The sequence below is a fragment of the Blastomyces dermatitidis genome (genome assembly GCF_000003525.1).
Source record: "Blastomyces dermatitidis ER-3 genomic scaffold supercont1.2, whole genome shotgun sequence".
NCBI lineage: Eukaryota > Fungi > Ascomycota > Eurotiomycetes > Onygenales > Ajellomycetaceae > Blastomyces > Blastomyces dermatitidis.
Genome location: NW_025544775.1, coordinates 6,272,703 through 6,287,555, shown reverse-complemented (window position 1 = coordinate 6,287,555; position 14,853 = coordinate 6,272,703). Strand labels below are relative to the sequence as shown.

Below are 14,853 nucleotides of genomic sequence, written 5' to 3'. Positions count from 1 at the left end.
TCATATTCTCATACATCTGAGTGTCAGAACTCTCAGGTCTTTTGCTGATATTCTCTTTTATAAGATCTTATTCTCTTTGTAAGATCTTGTTACAGAGTCAGAGTAACTGATGAGCAAGCTTCTATCTGAGAACTATCTGAGAACTCAGTGTTCACTTTAACTGTGTTTCTCTTTCTTCTTACACATTATTACATGTTCAGATATCTCTTGATGAATAATTGTTCCTGATAAGAAGACAATGTGTGAATAATTATTTCCTAATAAGAAGACAATGAACATTTTTATAGTGTAAGAGGCCTGCGCTGAAGAGATCAGTATAATATTGTAGATCTTATATAACAAAGATAAAAACATTAGAGAAGAAAAGAAAGAGAAAGTGTGAGAATCAGCAATTGAGATGAATATTTATACATGTATGTGATGGTGTACACAGTGGAGCTTCAGGGCAGAAGAATATACATGCATTCATAGCAGCTGAGGATCGGTGATCAGGAATGGCCAAGAATCAGAGTGTATGCTACACATGTTCATAGCGGCCGAGGATCGGCGATCAGAAATGGCCGAGAATCAGAGTGTACACTACGCGCATTCGTAGCGGCCGCGGATCGGCGATCGGGAATGGAAGAATCTATGGAGTGTAATGGAATAGTCTATATGATTGATCGGGCGCAGCCCGCCACAGATTCAGTAGAAAGTTCTTGAATTCTTCTTAAGTCATGATAGTATTAATACACTCAAGCTCTCTCTTCTTGATAGCTCAAGTAGTTGCAGAGATGCCTTCAAGAAGATTGACAGTGTATATTACTCATATCTCATGAATATTATACTGGCTCAGATTAAGGCAGAATTTCTGTTCAAGAATACAGATAAAGCTGTGGAATTCAGACAAGATGTTTCTCTTATATCTCAGAGAATCTCTGATCTTAATCTCTCTATCTTCATAATAGATGTAGGTGTGTAGAGGCCGCGGCAGTGACAGAGCAGTTGAAGAGCTCATATCAAAATATGCAGCAGGTTCAGAAATCTCAGATTTCTGCCAGAGTAGAGATGTACATACTCTAGAAAATGATGTAGTGTTTTTCTCAGAGAATGAGATTGAGTTGATCTCAGCATAGTTGCATGAGGTCATATCAGTCTGTTAGAGCTTAACTGATTCAAACTTATAATCAGATTAAGTGATTTAAATTGTAACATAGCAGAATCAAAGCAGTGACTAGTCAGTAGTATTATATAGAAATAGTTATTTAAGAAGCTGTATGAGTAAGCTTAACTATCTTGCTTAAATAGCAAGCTCATAGACTACAGAGTTATTATAAGAATATCATAGATATAATACTTAGTATACTAAGAAGATTGTATGAGATATACAGTAACTCTTATATATATTTCAGTAGAAGAAAAATGAATCACTGATTTCTTTAATAAGAAGTCAGTATCTAGCTATTCTATATAGATAATGAGTGAATACTCTTCTCTCATTTCACAAGTGAGAATAGCTGAAGTGATACCTCAGCAGTGTCTTATTATCAAGAAAGAGTAATCTGCTGACCTTATATAAAAGTGAGGTTCTTATATTTATCAATCAGATCTTTCTATGATACATCTGAATGATGTCATAGAGTGGTTGGAAACCGGTTCAGATGGAATGAAATCATCCGCATGAAAGCGATGGGCCGTGTGGAACCACAACAGGGCCTTGGCGCGGCCGGGAGCGTGACATCTATAAGCCGCCACCCGGAGCCTTCTTCATTCTCAAATCTTTCAAAAATGCAATAATAATTAATTACATTAATCAGACTCTGATTTCCTTATTAGAAAAGGTATCTGTACAGTAATAACTGTAAAAATGAAGAAATACATGCAAAATTCACTGATTCACTGTATTATTATTATCATTCAATCATTTCTTTCTAATCTCTTTGAAATCAATTCTTTTAACAAAATCTTTAAATGCAGGCTTCATCAGTGACTTGATAAGCTTATCAGCTATGTTTGCTGTAGAATCAACATGTTTCATCATGATTTCCCCTTTTTCAATTAAATTATGAAGAATATAATATCTAATCTCAATGTGATATAATCTTTATGTTAAAGATTTCCTCTTTGCTAGATCAATTGCTTCCTTATTATTAACTCATAGATATGAGCATATTTTTGCTTTTTCATTATTCATTAACTCAGTATCATATAATATATCATTCAATCAGATTATCTTATAAGCTGTCTTGCTAGCTGCAATATATTCAGCTTCTGTGATTGATTTAATAATAAATGTCTGTCTCTGCAACTGCTATGAGATTGATGACTCATTAATCAATATAACATAGTCAGTAGTTGATTTGTATTGAGAATTCACTCTCGCTCAGTCTGAATCATAGTATGTCACAGAACTCAGACTCATATCACTGATCTTCTTTCTGTATAATATGCCATGGTTTTTTGTCTTCTTGACATAACATAGAACATGCTTCAACGCTGCTCAACATGCTTTGTATGAATATGAGTTAAAACATGAGAGATAGTTGACTGTGAATGCCAGGTCTGATCAGCTGCTTGAGATCAAATACTGTAATGATTTCAATTCTTGATGATATCTTATAGCTGTAAAGTCATCATTCAATTCATCATTCTCATCAGGTGAAAACTTCAGTTATATGCCTGCTATCATTGAGATCTCTGCAGGATTCATCTTATTCATGTCAAAATCTTCAAGAATCTTCTCAATATAACAGCTCTGTGTAACTGCTAGATCATTATTTCTCTGGTATTTGATCTTCATTTCAAGATATGACTTGATCTCTTTAACATTCTTTATCTCAAATCTCTTTGCAATCTCTCTTAATACTCAGTCTAATTGCTGTTCTTGAGATTCTGTCATCTGACAATCATTGACATGCAATATCAGATAGATCTTGTAAACAGAGTGATATAGAAATTCATCATCATAAGATAATATCTTGAATCTTAATATGATGAGGTGTTTTGTTACTAGGAAATATTATACTCTCACAGCTTACTTCATTTCATATAGACTCTGACAGAGTAGTCTCACCAAGTTTCCTCTGCTGTGCTTTACATCTGTGAGTAGTTGTATATAGATCATCTTATTCTGTAATAGTATGTCATTCAAAAACACGGATACATAGTCAATTGATTTGACCTTTCATTCTTTGACAGTTGATATAGTGAATAGACTGTGTAATGTAGACTCTGATATCACTGCAGTATACAATCTTGTATAATGAATATCCTGCTGTTGTAAGAACTCTCTAATCACTCAGTGAGCTCTAAAGCAGATAATTTCTCTCTTATTATTGAATTTCTGATCATATACTCATTTATCTGTAAGAATATTCATTTCCAGAGCTTTCTCAATGATAATATATGTCTTCTTCTATTCAAATATCTTAATCTTCTTTTTCATTGTCTCATGTTAATAGTCTCAGTCTGAGCTTCTTTTAGCTTCTGTCAGTGTAGTTAATCAATCTGTCAGAACACTTAGAACAGAATCATTCTTATTAACAGAGTCTTCAGACTCTTCATTCATGACAAGCTGTGTCTCATTATCTAGAAGATAGATGAAATCAATTACACTCTCTAAGTCTCTATTGATAATCATCTTCAAAATATCTGGCTTTTTCTTTACTAGATGTTATAGTAAGCAGTGCTGTCATCTCTCTCTGATATTTAGAATATTCAATTCATTAGACAATTCATTGAATTCTCTCACTATATTCACAGATATATTTGCACTTATATCAAGAGCTTTATCAAATATGACATCTCATGCAATCTCAAGATAATGTGTAACAGAATCTCACACACAATATTAGTGTAATTCTTGATATTCAATCAGCTATTATTTCTTACTGTCAGTTCTATCTGTGAGCTTATTCAACACTTTTAAATCCTTCTTGTAGACCTTGCATCCTCATCTCAGTATTCAATGAACAGAAGATTGCATCTCAGTTCAAGCTTTAAAAGATGTAAGTGATGTTTCTTTCTTACATTCAAATATCTTTATTAATGTTGAGAATGTGTTGATCATCATGACTGTGACTTACATTACCTTATCTCAGAGCTCTTTTATTAGCTTACTATTAAATAGCAAGCTTCTTATCTTCTCTATAACTATTCAATTCACATATTCTGCTGAGCAATTTGATTGTGATGTATCAGATATAGTCATTTCATACACTATTTCTTTACTCTGGCAGTAGGTCTTAAGTTCTTGACTTTTGAACTCTTCTTCATCATCTCAGTGTAGAATTCCAATTCAGTATTAAGTAGTAATCTCAATTTCATTAATAAAGATCATCAAACATGCAGTGACCTCACTCTTTGACATTATAAGAATAATTCATCTGTAGTGTGTAGCATCATCTGTAATACTCATTCAATAATTAGCTTCTTCTTAAGTAGAGAGATTGGCTTCATTATATAGTGTGCAGTCATCATCTGCAAGGTGTATAAAGAATCTTATTGCAGGTTTGATAGTTCTTATTATTGATATGAATATTGAACATGTCATTTTTATCTGTACACAGGTCTTGTAGAATAACAAAGCTCTGTCACTCTTTATTCTCATTTCTAGTTATGAATCTGCTATCATTTTTATAATATCTGTGAGATTCAGATGTTCTAGCTTTTAATGCTATTGTATTATTGTAAGTTCTATAATCTTTGTATCATTTCTTTCAGATAGTGTCAATATTGTGTCATCTTTCATCTGTAATATATTCACAGGTTCAAAATCATCATTGAGTATAGTAAACTGAATCAAGTCTCTGTATATAATCAGCCTTTTCATCTCATAGATATCATTCTCATTTAATCTTACTGTAAATGAGAACATGTGATCAGGAGACATAATCAACATAGCATGATTATTCTTATATATTAACTGCTTATAGATATAACTCTGACATACAAGCTTACTTATACTCATGAGATTCACTTCTAACTTTGAGACATAGCAGACATTATTTAACAGCATATCTATCTCTTTCACTGAAATCTTTATATCTTCTATAGCTGCAGCAGAGATTACTGTTTCATCTGTCATTTTCAACATCACTTTCACCTTCTGAGGTTTTGTCATGACAAGATCTCTGTGGGGTGTGACATGAGCGCCTGATTCAGAGTCTAGAATTCAGATATCTTTTCCTGTCTAGTCACTTATATAGGCCTTTTCTTTGATGCAAAATACTTGTTTTATAATATTGTAAACAGAAGCAGTATCTGTATTCTCTGCATTCTTGTCTTTATTCTTGTTTCTATTTGTATTAAAGTTTGAAGAATGTTTCTCAGAGTATTTCTTTCAACAGTCAGTCTAAATATGATCAATCTTTTGATAATGATAGCAGATTCTCACATCATTATCTCTATATTCAGGTTTGAATTCAGTGTTCTTATTCTTATTATTGTCTTTGTTCTTGTCTTTCTTATCCTTGTCTTAAGTGTTATTCGCGGGATTTTTCATGAATTCAGTACTACTATTTTCCGCAGTAGAAAGATGTAGAAGTATGTCACAGTATAATCTTATAAAGTCTTCTTCTAAAGATCTTGAATTGTTCTTATTGTCATTGATCTGGTTCATTCTATTCTTTATAAAGAATGCTCAATCTCTATTAACTTCTATCAGTAATCTATTGAAAAACATGACATCTTCAATCTTATATTTCAGATAAATATAATCAGTTCTGATGACAATTAATTATTCAATAAAAGCTCTGTCAGATTCTTTGCTTTTAAAGATTATTTTAATAAGCTCTTCAAATAAATGAGTTCTATATACAGTAGATCTCTTGAAAAAGTTATTCTCTATAATAGTTCATAGAGTATAAGCTAATAATTTGAACTTCTTAAGTATAGTAAAATAAGTCTTGATCTGCAGAGTAATTGCAGATCACATATAATTATATAATCAAAGATTGTGTTCTTTTCAGAAATATTGCATGTTTATAATGACATTCTTATCAAGATCATTATCTTTAAGAATATCATCAGTTTCAGACTATTCTACAGTCAAAAGAATTTTCTCTCTTCATATTAAGTAGTTAATAAATTCAGTGAGAACTATTAATCTTTTGATAAGTCTTACTTAGCTTCTGAATTCTTCAAGAACTTTTATTATAATAGATATCTTCTCTTTCTATTGAAGATATTGTGTCAGATCTGCTCTTATCTCATCATCTGCAGAGTCATCTCTACTGATCTTTATCTGCTTAATCTCATGCTGAAGTCTTGCAATTTCAAGTCTTATATAAGTCTTCTCACTCACTGAGTTATTATCATTTCAGTCACTTGAACTCTCTGCATTATCTGACATCTCACTGATATCTTTAACTGAGTCTTTGTATACATTGAACTTATCAGACTGTTCTTCTGTGATGATTTTATTCAGCTCAAATATCTCTGAAGCAGTCACTTTTCAGTTCATTGCAGATGTTGATAAGCTTACACTCAATTCTTCTTATACTTCAGATATTTGTGAATTTCTTCTTCTATATATTAGCATGTAATTCTTTGTTAAGTCAGGCTTTTCACCTGATCTCAGGTTCATCATAAGTTCAATTAATTAATAAATCATCTAGACACACTTGTAATGATGTGTGAAGATGTCAATTTAGCACATTATTATGATTATTTATTGCTTATAAAGAGCTTCATAATCTCTTGAAGAATAACATTGTTGTGTTATAATCTAACTACGCGAGTTACACTAAATAAATAGATTGATATGGCATGTGACTAGAGTAGATGTAGTAATCATCAACAAAATACTTACTTTATTATTAAATTCAAGAAAATCTTTGTTAGAGCAGATATCAATCAAATTCAATTTGATAAAAATAAAACTGAGTTAATTCATTTCTTTTCTAGATTCAATGAGAAAGAACTATCTCTAACTCTTTTAAATAGAGAGATTAAACCCAGTGTAAATATCAAATGATTAGAAGTATGGTTAAACTCCAAGTTGAATTTTAAATATCACATTCAATAAAGAACTGTCAAGGTAGAAAGACTATTGAACAACATAATCAGACTATCAAATATAGAGAGAGGTCTATTCTTCCAGGCTATGAGATAGTTATATATAGCCTGTATTACATCAGTAGCTGATTATGAAGTTTAAGTTTGATAAAATAATCAAGAGAATTTCACTGAACTCTTTCAAAGTCTGTAAAACAGAGTCTTGAGAAGAATTCTGAAAGCATTCAAATCATCTTCTATTAAAGCAATGAAAATTGAAGCTACAATTTCTTCTTCTGCTATTAGATTTGAAAAGACCTGTATGAACTATGCTCTGAGAGTTGTAAAGATGAGCTTAAATTATATAATCAGAGAAAGAGTCTCTTCTTCATTTTCATTAATTAACTCTGAAAATGAACTGGATTGAAATAGATTTCTTGATTGAAATGAAAATAATTCTTCAAAGAAAATGTCTTCTCAACTGTACAGACTATGCTCTCTGATTAAAAATTAATTTTCTTCTTTAAATATTGAAAAAGTTGATCATGAGAAGTTATCTCTCTGAAGAGAAAAGCTTCAATCTCTTATAAACTTACAAATAAGTGAACTATTAAAAGAGAAAGAATATGAACAGTATTTGAAGAGAATCTCTACAATAAATATAAAAGACTCTATTCTGATTTATTCAGATGACTCAAAAAATGAGAATTTGAATAGATTAGACACAGACATTGCTTATACTGAAGATAATATTAATTTTATCTCAGATTTCTGAAATCTAGACTGTGAATCTGAAGTCTTTGATACTAAACTATTTATAATAGTGAAAGCTTTCAAACTCATTGAAATAAAATCTTATAAAAGAGGAAATTGTTTGAAAGAGATATGAATATTCTCTGATAGTCAAGCTGCTTTAAAAAGACTTAGAAATAGTCAGATTTATAATAATCAAATGAATCTTGAACTGATCTTAAACTCTGTTTTGAAAATTCAAAAGAGAAGAATATCAAAGCTGATAATTCATCTGCACTGAGTTCCTACTTATATAAATATTCATGATAATGAATTGGCTGATTCAGCTGTAAAAAAGAGTGCAGAATTAAGCAGATCTATTTAAAAAATTATGTTCTGATCTTTTATAAAGAGAAAAATAAAAGAATCTTGTTTAGATAAGTGAAATGAAAGCTGATAGAAATAAAAGAAGAGTATATATTATTCAAGATTTGAAATAAAACCCAAGTGAAAATCTTGTTCAATTAAATATAAAAAGAAAATATTCTCATCTATAATACAGCTGAAACTAGAACATGACTATTTTAAACCTTATATACAAAGATTTGATAATAGATTTAACTCAATAGAATGCTTATTCTGCAATACAAATAAGAATTCTGAGTATATTATAATACACTATGCATTATACAATAGTCTTAGAGTCAGATTGAAAGAGAAGTATAATCTAAATTAATTAAATATAAGATTCTTATTCTCAACTGAGACAGGAATTAAATACTTAATAGACTTTCTATCAGAAACTCAAGCAGCTATAAGAAAATGACTAAATTCAGAATTATCTGAATATGAAGAGAAGAAAATCAATCAGATATAATCTGTTAAAACAGCTATATACTATCTTTTAATAATTTGTTTTATTACAGTCTTTCTTTACTTTATCTTTTTCTTTTAATTTCTTTCTATCTATCTATTTAATATGTCTATCTTTAAGACTGTGTTCTCTTTTCCTTTGTCATGATATTGTTAAATGATTTCAAAGTATCAGAAGATGTTAAAATACTGTAATTTGTAAACAGTTTTTATATTCTGAGCTGGAATTTTCTGATTTTGTATATCTGAAATTGATGAATGTATAATAGTTAACTTTACAGATATAGAAAAAACCCTGAGAACTAAAAGTTCTCAGATAGATGTCATAGTCTCTGACTGTATACATCTATAATTGAAGAATAATAATAATAATAATAATTAAATTCAAGAATAATTTCAGTATTAAATTAATTTTAAATTGATTTTAAATTGATTTTGAATTAATTCTGAATTAATTGTTAATTAATTATAGTAATAAAAATAAATTCAATCTGTATATTTAAGTAATTAATAATTGATTGAAAATCAGTTGATAATTAATGATAAATAATTGAGTGGTTTCAAATTACAAGAAAAGATGTATTGAGCGAGGTCAGATAGTGGCACGGGCCACATTTGCAAGGTCAGCTTACATAACGAGGTCAAGTGGCGCACTTAGCGAGGTCAAGTTTTCTGCTTCCTGTTAGGGGCCTCCCGTTCGGGAAACGGCCCCCTCACGACCGGGGGTCGGCCGTTCCACATCGGGTTTAGCGCAACCCTCGCGGCTTGAACGCTGCCTCAGCGCACTATAAATACGGCCGTTTCCACCCTCTGTTCGACGTTGTAATCGCTCTCTCTCCATTTCCAGTCTTTCCCTTCTTACCCATCTGGTCTCACGCCCAACTCTACGGTGCCCCCGCCTCTCAAAAGCAAGTCGGAGTTAGTTACCCTGCATCCTCCTGAGTTCGCCTGATGCTCACCCCCTGCTCACGCTCTTCTAACCCGCCGCGAGCTGCTGCTCATCAGGGCCTCACCCTCTGCTCGACGTCGGCCTGATTCACTACATTGGCTCCCTTACCTAACCTTGTTGGTTTTCTACACTACGCTCTGCCTTCGTCTTGCTCATGAATCCTGACTTGCTATTCGCAGCAGCACCTCTTTTGCTCGCCTTGCGGCGAACGTGTCGCACCAGTAATCCAGGTCACCTTTGCGGAAGAGCCTAGTCGCTCTCGGATCGAGCGATGCGCTGCGCGACGTTGCCAGCTATGACTGGATGTCCGTCGCCAGCCATGGCGCTGCAGGTCTCAGACGCTACCGGCTGAACCCCCTTGGGCTGAGGGCCCCAATTCCTCCCGTTCCAGTGCGGCGCAGCCCCGATGATGACGCGGCCGGACTGGATTATGCGTGGAATTGTCACTTTCCATCACGCCAGAGTGCGACCACACGACGCGAGGCTCCCCCTGGTTCGCAGCAACCCCACCAGTGACTTCTCCCGACCCTCCGCGGAGGTGCATCGCTCGGCACAGGGAACCCAGCTCAAGGGTCAAACTTTCACGGTTATTGGCCTCCCATCGAACGATAGTCCGCGAGTGGTGGTGTGATGGTGTGTTGGTGTGATTCCGCCGGGACTGGATATCAGCAGTTGGACACGGATTTTTGGGTCAATGCTTCAACTTCATCCGTTTACGAGGGTTGCTAGCACGGCGCCGGTGACAAGATTGGCTCGGCGGCGAGGCAGATTCTTTCCGGTGGGATATCTCAGCTCACCAGGGATACCATGAAGGTTGCATTCATGTTCCACTGGGACATTTTCCGAGGCTGGTTTCCCCCCAACAATAGCGCGATTTACTGTTTGTTGGCGAGTGGCGTCCCTTAATGCGCCGGATGCGGTTACATACTCAGCGACAAAATTTGACGGTGATCACAGACGCGGGGTTGTGAGGGGGGAAATGATCGTATAAAAAGCCTGTGGTGCGAGGTCTAAAAAGCCCAAATGTTTCCTGCTTCAGCTTGTGTCGGCCCTGTCACGCTTGTTCAAATCCTATTCTTCTTGCTCAAACATGGACAAAATCAAGTTCTACCAGCCCGGATCCCGGCGGTACAGCCGTTCGTCATATACACGTGAAGTCAACCCCGTTTCCAAGTCAGTTCTCCCTGGGCCATGCCAGCAGCGCGAGCGAGATCACTTGCAAGTGCAAAGCGCCGCCCCAATCGCCCGCACATATCAACAAAAGGATTCTCTTGTGAAACCTCCAAGCATGCAAACCCCCGAAATTTCCGCGAACGACCCACGATTCTTTACTCTGGAAGAGGGGGCGACGTGGAACGTGGACCACAGAAATACAGCCCATGATGATGACCCTCTTTGCAGTCTTTTTTACGACAACAACGACGAGCCCGGTACTGATATGCGAGCTATAACCACCCCAGTTACTCAGCAGAACCGTGAAACGCCCAGCGATGAGGCTTTGGTTGCAGAACAGAGCCCTGGTTACGAGATACCAGAAACTCAGGCTCCCCGCACAATAGACAGCCAAGGTAGGTGGTTGTTGTCGCCATCGGCGTGTTTTCCGGGATTCTCACAAACATACCAGACGAATCCCTCGCTGTTGATGTTGACAACACTTCGCACCTGAGTCTTGACAATATAATCCCGGCTGTGTCGCGACCCGCGTCACCTGCGCAGCATTCAACTCAAGACCTGGACGCAGGTGGCATGACCGAACGCGAAGGCAGGTCCGATGGAGAAAGTTGTGATCTCCCGCACCTCCGCACATATGAAGCGTCCGGCGAAGCCGACAAGGGACCGGACACACTGATCTTCAGGGCTGGCGACAGTAAGGGTAGGCTCCCCAAAAACCCCAGTACGTTTCCCGGATTCTCACAGTTCATAGATACGCCTATCACCATCCAAGATGATGATGATATGACATCAAACACTTCCCAATCGCTGCCTCTGGTGGAACGTTCTCGAAGTGACCTCACATCCTACCGGGAGCCTGGAACCGCCCATCCAACGGCTGCCCAGATCAAACTTGAGGGCGCAGCCGATGGCGGTTCGGTAACTCAAAACGCGGCTACCCGTAAGCGCATATTTTGTCCCCTACTATCATCTACCGAACCCATTGAGGAGATAGACCTTACCGGGCCTGTCGACACCACGCTACCACCCGCGAAGAGGCAACGGCCGCTCTTTGATGCACAGTCTCAGCCAGCCACTATTACGGGCGGCCCGTCCCGCCCCCAAACGCCAGATCAGAGTTCCTACCAAGCAGAGGCTCCCTCCGCTACATTTGTTGGTGCCGGTCCCCGTGAAATGAGCCTGTCGGGAGACAGCCGCGATAAAACCCATCCGTCAACCCGTACTCCACCACCACCACCGACCATGGTCAAGAGAAACGGAGCAATGGTACCAGAATGGTCTGTTGCTGCCATCTCAAACTCGAGGATCACAACAGATCAAGAAGGCAAGCCACGTTTGGAGTACAAAGTGGTATGGGAGGGTTACTCCGATCCCTCATGGGAACCAAAGGAGAATGTGGTCCCCGGATGCGAAGACTTGATCAATGACTTTCATGTCCGCCAGCCCAAGCGACCAGGCATAACCACACTGGTCGGATATATGCGGTTTGGAAATAGAAAGCCAGTCATTCGAGGCAAGCAAACAGCTCTCAAGGGCCAAACTGAAAAAGGGCTCAAGGAGACAAGTCCGAGCTTGATTTAGAAGTTTAGTATAGCCAATTTCGGAATTACAATCCAATTTTATTCAGTTTAAACCTGGTACAAATATCCTTCCTATTATGAAAAACTCATGTCAAGTAATCAAAAAGGCTTTGGCATTAACAGAGATTCAGGCTGCACTGTTTCCTGCTGTCAAGGTCGAAGAGATCAAGAACGATGTGCTTTGCAAGGCCTTGGGCTGCGAGGAAGACTGCCAGAGTCGCGGCCGAAGCAGATCAAGCGGCGCGGCAGGGCTCTAAGTCTGGATAGTTCAGAAATTTGATGGTACCTTTCATAAAACTTATTCAGAGTGTTTCTAAAGAAGATTTCGTCAGTATTGTCACCATTTTAGAATACCAGTCCGCGCGAGCAGTATATATTGTAAAAAGTCCCAGATCCTAAAAATAATAGCTCAGCGAAATAACCAAGAAACGAGCCTCAGAGCATTAGGGTGTTGTACATAATGAAATAGGGAAACAGCTTCGTAAAGGAGAATAATCGGTAGGATATGACAACAGGCATGCACGCGAACAGTGAACCGGGTATTATCCATCTCAGATATACGTGTAGAGGATGCCTATTTCCCAACTGAAATTCATGAAAGCGAGCAGCCGGCTCTGGTGCGTTCTATTTTTGCTCACGCACGCGTCTGCTCTGATCCTCTCTGCGATGATGACGTCGATCTGAACGGCGTGCCATCAAACAACAGAGGGATGCTCGTCGGGGGGGTGGTTCGAGAGATAGTGGTGATAAGGTTGAAGACAGCGTTCCAATTTGTACGACCCAGTGTACCAATCATTCAGCATATTGTCCATTGCCTTGTCGTCGCTCTTTTGACATTCTCCAGCCATGACACCTCGATGGCCATAAATTCCATGGCGCCGGTCTGGTGTCGCGCCCCGCTCCGCGTACCGATTTCTTTTGGCGAGATCCAGGTCGATCAGCGTGCCTGAATGATGTTGCCTTCCATATAAAGGGACCAATGCGCCTTGATCACGTCAGGTTGAATTCGAGCGAGTCAGCCAAAGGATATTTTGTGATGATAGAGAGTTCATCTTGCGATAATTTTGCCATACCTGCGACGCGAGCTGCCACAGAATATTGAGAGAGTTGCTTGAAGAGGCAGCCCTGGCAAACCAGAAGCCTTCGGAGATGTGCCAAGACCGTAAGCCCAGGAAGGGAGAATTGAAGGGGGGCGCGGGTACGGGGGAGGAATTACTTAATCCCGAGATGGTGCCAAGTGATATCCTTCTGGCTCATCCTCCATTACCGTGCTTCAAAGGCTCACGACCCTAACAGCTAATGTTTTACAGATATACTTTCTAGGCTACAACAGATACTTGACAAATTAGTGACTGTGTGATATCAGATTGACTATAATCCGACATGTAGGGCCAAGCTGGGACACTCTGTCAAGGCAATATAAAGGCAATTATCTTGGAACCCCGAATATTGTTAATGCTTCTCTAGCCTGAAACATATAAGGTCTCTCTTCATTCATGTTCAAAAAGGCAATTTCAGCTACTTAAGCAACAATAGAATCGCTACCGGGAATTCCTATCACCCATGAAGTGGTTTCCAGAACACGATTTTAGATATCCAGTAGCTGTAGTGAACAGCCCCTGATTGACTTTGCATTCTTGAATCATTTCTCAGGAAATAATCTTCAGTTTCTTGCAGACAAATTCCCACCACAGCTTGTCATGATTTGGGATCTCCTTAGTGACCACTTGATTTTGAATTCATTGGAGTGACAAGGGCAGTGTTTTCAGAGATATCTTTTGGAACAGAGGTACAGTTTCTACCACATTCTCTCAGTCATCATCAATGATGAAGGAATCAACAGTGAAATAAGAAGCATTGCTATGGCATGTTTGCTTCAATGTTTCCACTTTATGCAGCAGCCCCTGTCTGAGATGCATGGGTTTTTCTTGACCCTCAGAATTGTTTCTCAGAGGGCTTGTGTTGAAGGTTTTTACCTGCTAAACAGTGCTTGACTCAGTTCTTTTTCTTCAAGACTGTTGAATTCTCTGTTCACTCTCTATTGATTGCTCCTGCTTCCTAGCCTGTGATTCTCTGTAAATTGCAGTGTTTAGCAGGCCTGAGCAAGGCTTAGTATATGCTATATATATCTAAGCAGTCAAGAGAAGGGCAGAGAAAAGGGAAGATGGCTTACATCAATTCTCAGCTTCAAAGTATGGTCTCTTGGCATGTATTATACTGCCATTCAAATGTGTGATATGCCCTGTTTTCTTCAGGAGACTACGGCCATGGTTCGCAGGTACAGGTGTGCTGGCTTCTTGAATTGGTGTGTTGAGGGTGCGGAGGGCAACGGACTGAGAGGGGCTCATGTCTTTCAGGGTTAGGAGTGTCTCATCGCCACCGACAGGTGGGCTTCCCGGGGAGTTCACAGATTGAACCACAGAAAATTCGCGAGTATGTATTACACGAAGACAGTGACTAGAGCCTGTGCATTCGGCCAAAGCTGACACAAATCCTCCGGCAGGCTGAGTTGATTGCTGCCCACATGCTCTGCACGCATGATAGAGACTTTTGTTTGAGGACTGACAGCTG

The 14,853-nt window shown here is 38.0% G+C and overlaps 2 protein-coding genes across 2 annotated transcripts; one reads left to right on the top strand and one right to left on the bottom strand.

The window, feature by feature from the left end:
• Window positions 1-9,863: 9,863 nt before the first annotated feature.
• Window positions 9,864-10,368, bottom strand: BDCG_02214 (uncharacterized protein; the record flags this gene model as incomplete). The annotated part of the gene is made up of 2 exons (XM_045417766.1): window positions 9,864-10,187; window positions 10,327-10,368. The coding sequence occupies 2 exons, from the start codon at window positions 10,366-10,368 to the stop codon at window positions 9,864-9,866; spliced, it is 366 nt and encodes a 121-aa protein (XP_045274497.1).
• Window positions 10,369-10,619: 251 nt separating this feature from the next.
• On the top strand, window positions 10,620-12,283 carry BDCG_02213 (uncharacterized protein; the record flags this gene model as incomplete). The annotated part of the gene is made up of 2 exons (XM_045417765.1): window positions 10,620-11,097; window positions 11,154-12,283. 2 exons carry the CDS (start codon window positions 10,620-10,622, stop codon window positions 12,281-12,283), a joined length of 1,608 nt encoding a protein of 535 aa, XP_045274496.1.
• Window positions 12,284-14,853: the final 2,570 nt, after the last annotated feature.